The sequence below is a fragment of the Phaethon lepturus genome, unplaced genomic scaffold (genome assembly GCF_000687285.1).
Source record: "Phaethon lepturus isolate BGI_N335 unplaced genomic scaffold, ASM68728v1 scaffold18147, whole genome shotgun sequence".
Classification (NCBI taxonomy): Eukaryota; Metazoa; Chordata; class Aves; order Phaethontiformes; family Phaethontidae; genus Phaethon; species Phaethon lepturus.
This window is the reverse complement of record NW_010551480.1, coordinates 31,279-40,002: the sequence shown is the minus strand read 5'-3', so window position 1 is coordinate 40,002 and position 8,724 is coordinate 31,279. Positions and strand designations below refer to the sequence as shown.

Genomic DNA, 8,724 nt, shown 5'->3' with positions numbered 1-8,724 from the left:
AGAGGTAGTGTTGCAGTAACAGTAACAGTCCTTTCCACCATTGTCAAACGAAAGTCAGTGATTTGTCCTTGATCAGCTGCTGTGTCCCCATCACTGTGCCTTTATTTCTTTTTATCCTGGTGTGTCGAAGAGTTCTGTGTGCATTCGTGTGACTATCAGTTTTCTCTCCCCCTGTAAAATATATATAAACCACTCAGCTGATTTCAGGTTTAACAGAACATCAAAGGCCTCAAGGTCCCAATAAAATGAGGTGAAGAGGTGGGCCAGGAGGAGAGAGGTCCGTGGCAATGCCTCCTCTGAAGAGAAGGACATGGTGTGACTCGCTCTTCATCAATCATCAGAGAAGCTGGAGAAAAGCAGCCCCAAGACACAGATCCGTGGGAAACCCACTGCTCCAGGGATTGCTCCTCCGTAAAGTAAACAAGAGCCATTTCCAAGACTGCTGTATTTTGAACTCACTAGATCGCACACAGGGAGAGTCCTTGCAGGACCCAGAAGCCTCTGGCTCCCCTCTTCCCACTAATGGTGCCCACCACCACGAGGCAGGTCCCTGATGGTCTGAGACCCGGTGAATCTGAAGGGTCTTTCTACAATGAGACAAAGCTCTGCCGAGCAGGGAGGACCATGGCGGGCTCTCCCCCAGGATGCCAGGGGTCCAAATTCCCCCCAGCACAGGATGAATGGAAGCTGCAGTTCCCAAAACGCACGCAGAGGTCAGGGGGCTGTTGTGCAACGGTGTTTGAAGGGAAGCGGGTTGTCTGGGGGGGTGGCAGAGTCAGATCAGCCCTGGAAGTACAGACTGAACCCAGGCAGAAGGCATCTAACCTGGCTACGAATCAGTCGTGCACAAGATGCTCACCTGCAAGCCTTTAGGGAAGGTGTGGAGAGACGGGGCTCTCTGGGGACTTCAAGATATGAGAAACATGAGTTCCAGTGCTTCTAAGATTAGGCAGCAGCTGAGCAGCTACTTCTGCCATTAAACATTAAGCATTAGCAGGTAAAAGCAATAGGAATCCCCGATTAAGTGTGAAGTCCTTCTCTGGATTTGTTTTATTATTTTTGCTTTTCCTTTCTGGTTATTGTTTCCCATCGAGGAGAGAACAAAACTAGCCGCCCTTTCCAGACAGCGTGTGATCTGAGGCAAGATCATAGAGGGTGCATGGTCCATGCCAGCAATGCCTCCCTCGTTTTGTAGGAGCGCTGGCCTCTGAAGGGAGCTCCTCTACACAGGGCAAGGTGTACCTGCCTGATTACAGAGTAATTAATGAGCCACAGCAGGGCCCATCTCCACCCCATTCCACCTCTAATTGGCCAGGACAGAGACTGGCTCCTTTCTGCTGCTTCCTAGGGCTGTCAGCTGCTGGTGGTCCCTCCTTAGCCCACGTGCCCAGCCAGTATAAAAAGGCAGAGCAGGGATGATGGACCATGGTGTGGTGTCTGGTTCTTCCTTGCTGGTCATCTGCTTCACTGCCAGCAGGGCAAAAAGGTACTGCTTGGAAATTTTCAGGTGTTAGGGTTGTAATTGTTCTATGAACTCCTGGTTCATGTTTAGATGTTTCCTGCCTGGTTTAATTATGGAGTGGGATTAGTCTTAGTTAATACAAGGTTGCTTGTGGTCCTGCCTGAAAGGTTAGATACAGCCTGTGCTGGTTTTGAGTGAAAAGCTGGGTCTGGTTGGGGTGTGCTAAGAGCAGTCGAGCACTTTTCTTGAGCTCCTTATTTTCCAGTTCCAGTGTTACTATCTGTCTACTGTAAGACTTTATCAAAGCCTTGGTGAAGAGGAAGAAGGTACCAAGTACCTAAATATATTGATAATAAGCACTATGATCTCTCTGACAAGAGTTCTCCTGGAGAGACTTAGCTCTCATCATTTCTCTGATATGTCATAACCTAGGTAGCTTTGCAAGTAGCACACATCCCTTCTGTACTGGGAAGAGACCAATTTAGGGGGTCTTGCCTTAGTGGGAGGTTCCGTAAAGGAACTTCTCCCTTTAATGAGGTTGGGGGCAGTGTCCCCTAGGAAGAGGAATTCCTCTGGAGGTTCACTGGCTTTTTTGTCTTTTCTTCCTAAAACCATGGTGCTACTGGCATTTCAGCTGCAATGGCCTCAGCTATGCCTGACAAAGAGGAAGCTGCCAAGAGCTCCCTGGAGGTGAAGGAAGAGGAGCAGGTAGGTGCCCCACGTGCGATGTAATGAGTGGCAGTCCCTGGGTGCAGGTATGAGGAGGTGGTCCTGCTTTGGCTGGTGGGAACTAAGCCCCCACAAAGGGAGGAGTGTTTCCTCTTCTCAGGCTGTGCCCTGCATCTTCTCTGGAAATGTGGGTGACAGCACAGCCAAAAGAGTAGGCCTGAAGACCCTCTAAGTAACCTCCTAGGCTGGGCAGAATAGCCTCGTTCTTGGCTAGGAAAGTTGTTTCTCTAACTATGTACTCAAGATCCTGGCTTGCTGCAGGCAATGCTTCTCTAGAAAGTCTCCCATGTTTCAGCAGCCCTGAAACCTGCTGCATGTGGCTTACTCCTGTGACCAGCAGCATGCTTCTTGCAGGCTAGTGTAAAGTCTGTCAACTTAAAGCTTCAGACAGGATCAAGGTGTTTTTTCCTGGAGTATTAACTTGCCTGACTAGCTATATCAAATGAATTCGAGCTGCATATGGGTTCAGAAGTATTAAGGTTGCCAAGAAACTCGGCTGTCCCTTGGGTAGCGTTGTGCTAATGCAGGACCTTTCTAGAATGGACCAACCATAAGTGCCAGTGCTCAACGTTTTGTTTCACAATGGAGTTGTAGATTGTAAAGCAAGTGTCTAAGCAAGGCAAGCCTTGCTTCCTCAGCCAGACCAGGTGACCAGAGGAGGAAGTTTTGAAGCAAAACTGCACAGAAGGCTCAGGGTTGTGTTTGCAAACCTCATGGCTTTTTTTCCACCCTTCTAGGATGTGGTAGATCAGGTGGCTAACCTGACCTTGGTCAGCTCTGCCTGTGATATGCTGTCTACAGCTTATGCCTCCACTAAGGAGAGCCACCCCTACATCAGATCTGTGTGTGGTGCAGCAGAGAAAGGCATGAAGAGCATGACTGAAGCCACAGCCATCTGTGTGCAGCCAGTGCTGACTACACTGGAGCCTCATGGTAATACCCTGTGGAAGGGCAGGTTGCACCTGCCTGTGGGGGACTCACTGGCTCCTTCCACCTCTGGAAGAAGTCCTAGTATGTGGAAATGTGCCTTTCCATCACCATACTAAAAGGACTATTCCTGGCTTACAAGTAAAGCTAAAAAGCTGAGTCCTAGTCCAAGTGGTGTGATGGAGTGTTGCTCCCTGGAGGACCAGGAGTTGACTCTGACTACACTAAAGCTGATCTTGCAAGGTCCAAAATATTAGGTGGCAGTTCCTTATAGTGGATTCTTATAAGCTTGTGGTGGCAACAGGAAGAAGCTTCCTCTTGGAGGACTGTTATATCTAAAGGTCCTGTGGCAGCTGAGAGAGCTCTGAACTCCTGGAGGGAGAGGGGCTATTCGTAATGACAAGTGTATGACAAAACTATCTGTGTGACAGGCCTGAGTTTACTCTAAACCCAGAGTGGGCATCCCCTTCGTGTCTGTTACTATGTGATGCTGGATCCTTGGGGTGTGGAGGCTTGGGCAGAAATGAGGGTTATGCATCTATTTGGTCAAGAGCTCAAGCAGCTGCAGGAGAGGGTCTCATATAGGTGGCTATGTCTTTATGGAGCAACATGCTCAGGAAGGCAGGACTTGTGAGATGGAATTGCAGGAAAAACAGCTGTGACACTTTTTTCTTTGCAGTTGCTGCAGCAAGTGAGTATGCCTCCAAGGGTTTGGATAAACTAGGAGAAAAGCTCCCAGTCCTTCAAAAGCCAGTGGACCAGGTGAGAATCAAAGGCTGTGCTGTCCTTTGCTGGCAGAGTGGACCCCTAGGTGCATAGCACAAGCTTGTACAGGAGTAAATACTCAGCAGATGCTGCTAATTGTCCTCTTGGTGTGATTCAGAGTTGTAGCGTACTACATGACCCAATCACTTACCTGACATAGATCTTCTCTTCCACAGATTATCTCTGACACAAAAGAGCTGGTGTCATCCAGAGTAGCTGATGCAAAGGATGCTGTGAGCAGCAAAGTGATGGAAGTGATAGATGTAACTAAGGAGACTCTTCAGAGCAGTGTGGAGGCTGCCAGATCTGCAGTGACCAGCAGCGTGGGGATGGTTATTGTCTCCAGAGTGGGTCAGACTGCTGTAAGTGGGGCAGAAGCTGTGCTGGGGAAAACAGAAGACAGTGCTCTCCCCATTGGAAATGAGGAACTAGGTAAGGAAATGGTGTATGTGATGACTTGTAATGGGAGCCATCACACTGGGGATGGCCAGTCCATTCCTTGCCCCGCTAGTCTGGAATGGGACTGATGGGAAGTGCCATGCTGGACATTACCTGGCTCCTAGTCCAAGATCTCCTGATATTTGTATAATCTGTGTGGCAAGCATCTCTAGTTAACCACTTAGACACTGTCTCTTTCCTCAGCCAAGCTGGCAGCATCTGAGGAGGGTGCAGACATAATGTCTGTGGAGCAGCAGCGGGAGAAGAGGAGGTACTTTGTGCGGTTGGGTTCTCTCTCTGATGAACTTCGCCTGTTTGCCTACCTGCACTCAACAGACAAAATGAAGCAGGTCTGGCAGGGCATGAAGGAGGCCCTTGCACAGCTTCACTGCATCATTGAACTGGTAGGTAGAACCTGGTCTCCTGGCAGGAGAATTGTTAGCTTGGTCTCAACTTCATCACTATGATAAAGACTTCTACTGTTCACCAGCAGATCTGTCTGTCTTGACACTCTGATCTTCCCCTGCCACAGATTGAAGTGTTTAAGCAAGGATTTAATCAAAAGCTTCAGGAGGGGCAGGAGAAACTACACCAGATGTGGCTGGACTGGAGTAGGAAGTCTTCCAAAGAGAGTGGAGATGAAAGCTCTGCGGAGCCAGAGGTACCCCCTGGGGATGCCTAGAGCCCTTTGTTTCCCTCTCCTTGATTTTTAACATTTTTTTTGTCTGGATGTAACTCGCTCCTCTGATCTTGTCCTTCCTGCCTCCTCCCAGGAGATGGAGTCTCTGGCCCTGCTCATGGCACGCAGTATCACACAGCAGCTGCAAATGGCCTGCTGTAAAATACTGTCTGCAATCAAAGGCCTTCCCTCGAGCCTTCAGGATAAGGTGAAACAATCTCTTAGTACCATAGAGGAGCTCCATGCTTCTTTCTCAGCAGCCAACTCCTTCCAAGACTTGTCCAGCAGTGTCTTGACCCAGAGCCAGAGGAAGCTGGTCGTAATCCAGGAGTACATGGAGGAACTGCTGGACTACCTGAAGAACAACACCCCTCTGTCCTGGCTGGTGGGACCCTTCTCCCCCAGGGAGGAGGAGGTGGAAACCTCACAGGAGGAGGAACACTTGGAGGAGAAAGAAGCAGATACAACAGGGGTTCATGAAGCTTCTACCACCCTCATGTAAAGGATAAGGCCATGAGCACATGCCTGCCTGGCATGACTCTGAGGGCTTGGTCTTAGCGTTGTGTAACTCCACTCTCTAGCTGACAGTGGAGATGTCACCTCTTGGATGATTATTGGGTACTGGTTAAAAAAAGCCTTAGGAGCTTCTAAGGAAGGTGGTGGAAGTAACAGGGCCACTCTTAAGTGATTTTAGCTGCCTTCAGGAATGGTGGCTGAGCTCTGGGCCAGGAGGAGAACAGAGCTGAAGCTCTGCAATGCTTCCACCTCCTAGCAAGCTGTCCATGTTATGTCCTCTATTAGTGTATTCAGGCCCTGCCTCTATTCAAAGTTATGATTGCTGTTGGTCTTAAACCCTCTGCTAGCATACAATGTAAAGATTTAACTTCCTAGAAGCTGCTTGTATGAGGTTATAATGGCTTAAAATAAAATTATTGCATGCAAAAACAATTACTGTCTCTAGTGTCTCTTGGAGAGAGACTGTAAGAGTGAGTCCTGCTCAACATATGTGAACTGTACTCTTCATGTCTCATCTCTGCTCCTTGATGTGGGACAGTGCAGGCAGGAATGTGCAGTCAGTGGTACAGTAAGGGTTACAGCTGGTAAGCCCTGGTACTGTCCTGGGAAATACCAATTTGTAATTCCTCCTCACTCCCAAGCCTGGAGGCATCTGTGTGCCCTCCTGCCACTTTCCCATGCTTGGAGAAGCTGTGGGGAGCTGTCAGAGTCCTGGCATCCCTTGTTTTTTAGTTGTCCTCCTCGGTCTAATTCTGTAGTCTGCTGCTACCTGGTGAAGACTTCTGTCTGTGGTGGGGTAGTGGGCTGCAGGAGCAGCTACCTGGGAGAGAAGTGGACTTCTTGATGGAGAGTTGTTGGGGTGTAGGTGACAGATACTCCTGGCCAGGAGATGTTTCAGTTGAGCTCAGAGCTCTTCAGCTGCGTGTCTGACACTCTTCCAAGGAGTTGGAACAGCCCAGTGCTTGGTGGGTGGTGATGTAGCTGAGGCTGACAGATAACTGCCTATTGAACTTCTAAATGACAAGCTCTGCTCCTTGCTTCTTTGCTGTCTTCAAGAAAGGAAGTGGAATCTGCTCCCAATGTGAGTACTGCTTCTTCTAGACAATTTTTCTAAAAAATGGTAAAAAATTGCTTCCTAGAGGTCAGAAATGGAGACTGGGGAGAGGGTTTTCATGGGGAGAGCAAGTGTGGACATGAAGAGGTGGCACTTCCCCTTTCCCTTAAATAGAAATGAATGCTGTTCAACAACACTCATAATCCTACGTTACTACATATAACAGCATAGTGCTGTACTGTGGCTGGACCACATGGTCCTTGGGTTTTGACATCAGCTATTCCATTGATGCAACACAACCCCTGATGTAGTAGAGATCCAACCTCTCTGACCTCAGCATGTCAGAGAGGTTATCTGACAACTGTCCTGTCTGTGTTCCTCAAGTAGCAACTAGTTTGCATTGAAGGCAATATAATAAGCCAATTTAAGTTGGCAGGTCAAGCTACTGTTGAAATCTGTAGAGGTAAATTGCAGGGGTCGTCTCTCCACTGCATGCTCTGATTATTGCCAAGCAATTGCTGTCTGGTAAAGAGCTCAAGGAGAGGCAGAACCAGTCTACCTAATGCAATTAGAGCTGAAGTTATAGGGTGGGAAGTGGGGCACCAGCTGCAAGCAGCATTGGAGCTAGTCCTGCTGTTTTGTGGGAAATAAGCTATATCTTGTCTTCTCAATAGCAAAGCTGTACCTTGCTACCTAGGAGAGCCTAAATTCTGTTTTAAACTTAGCTGGATAAAAGTGCTTTTTAAGAAATAGCTAGATATCCCTGTGCTTGATATTGATCTGTCAATGCAGAACATCTGATCTATATTAATATAGTGTTTAGCCTAGCAAATCATGACCCCATATGGGTCACTGGGGCATATTCTTGCTTAATGATTAAATATACTCCCTGTAAACACTACTGGCTGCTCTTACCTTGGGAGCCTGGTAAGGTTACCATGGGTCCCTCTGCAGTTGCAGATGGGAACTTAAATGCTGCATATGGCTGGGGTCTCCCTGGTTCCCTGTGCTGGAGCTGGTGCAGGACAACCCAGCACCTCTAAGGCTTTTGTGGGTCTTCTGCTCTACAGTTCCCACAGCCTAAAACAAGTTAAAATGACCTTCTCATGGTGGCTCCTAAAGCTCCACTTGAGAAGAGGAGGCTGAGTGGAAGCCTCTGCATGCGTTTTACCTCTTGCTTAACCCCCCAATATTCAGGGAACCACAAAGATGTGTTAGACAAAGCACAAAGGGCAAAAATCTTGCTAAGACTAGTCGTGGCTAGGAATAGTTTGACTTTCTTCTTACTTGCTCTTTCTCTTCTGGTCTCATTCATACTGCAGGGACAACAGGAAGATAAAGGTGGAAAGAAGCTAGGAATGACAAATGGACTGGCTTTCTGCAGTATTTAGGATGGTACTCATCTGTGCTCTGGGAGAATATTTGAATTGTTCTTGATTTTAGTCAAGCCTGTTTGCCTGTCTATCCACACTTATTTTTGAGTCATTTTTGGATAGAAACAAGAAATGCGTCGGTAATGTGACAACACTAGACAAACACCTTGGCAGGGAAGACATGATTTGAGGTGTCTCTTCTGGCCCTCAGTAGCCCTTGGGAATAATGCAGTGTTCCTTGATTCCGATAATTATAGCCCAAGTGATTATGTCTTACCCTTCCCTACCGTTGTTCCTCCCTGCTTATGCTGTGGTCACATATGATAGCTCAGTTACAGGCTGATTTGAATTTTAAATGCAATCACAGGGGCACTTGCTCCTTGTTTCCTTCTTGGTAGGTGCCACCTCATCTCCCTCTTCCAATTTGTGTAACACTTTAATTATTTCTCATGTTCATGTACTTCTGCCTTTCTTTAGTCCCTGCTGTTCACTGTTCAAATAAATGCCTGACTTTTAGGGCAGGGAATGTGTTGGCATTGGGTGAAGGCTACCTTGGGCATCACTCAAGGGCTGTCATTTTTCATGAGTTGAGTTAGGAGGCATTAACCAGCATGTTACGACGACATCTAACTGGCAACCGTAACTGCTTGAGGAGGGTTTCCCAAGCAGCTTTGTCACGAAGGCAATAGATTGTGAAACTGAAGCTCTTAGCAAGTGCTGAAAGGCAAAAGCTCTCTAGCTGCTTGCAAGGAGCTTTAATTTCCCCTTATCACTTCCATGT

The 8,724-nt window shown here is 47.8% G+C and overlaps 1 protein-coding gene across 1 annotated transcript; it reads left to right on the top strand.

The window, feature by feature from the left end:
- The first annotated feature begins 2,101 nt into the window (after positions 1-2,101).
- Positions 2,102-5,502, top strand: LOC104623762 (perilipin-3-like). The gene is made up of 8 exons (XM_010290941.1): positions 2,102-2,170; positions 2,795-2,797; positions 2,929-3,124; positions 3,798-3,880; positions 4,060-4,315; positions 4,526-4,725; positions 4,854-4,982; positions 5,095-5,502. Exons 1-8 carry the CDS (start codon positions 2,102-2,104, stop codon positions 5,500-5,502), a joined length of 1,344 nt encoding a protein of 447 aa, XP_010289243.1.
- Positions 5,503-8,724: the final 3,222 nt, after the last annotated feature.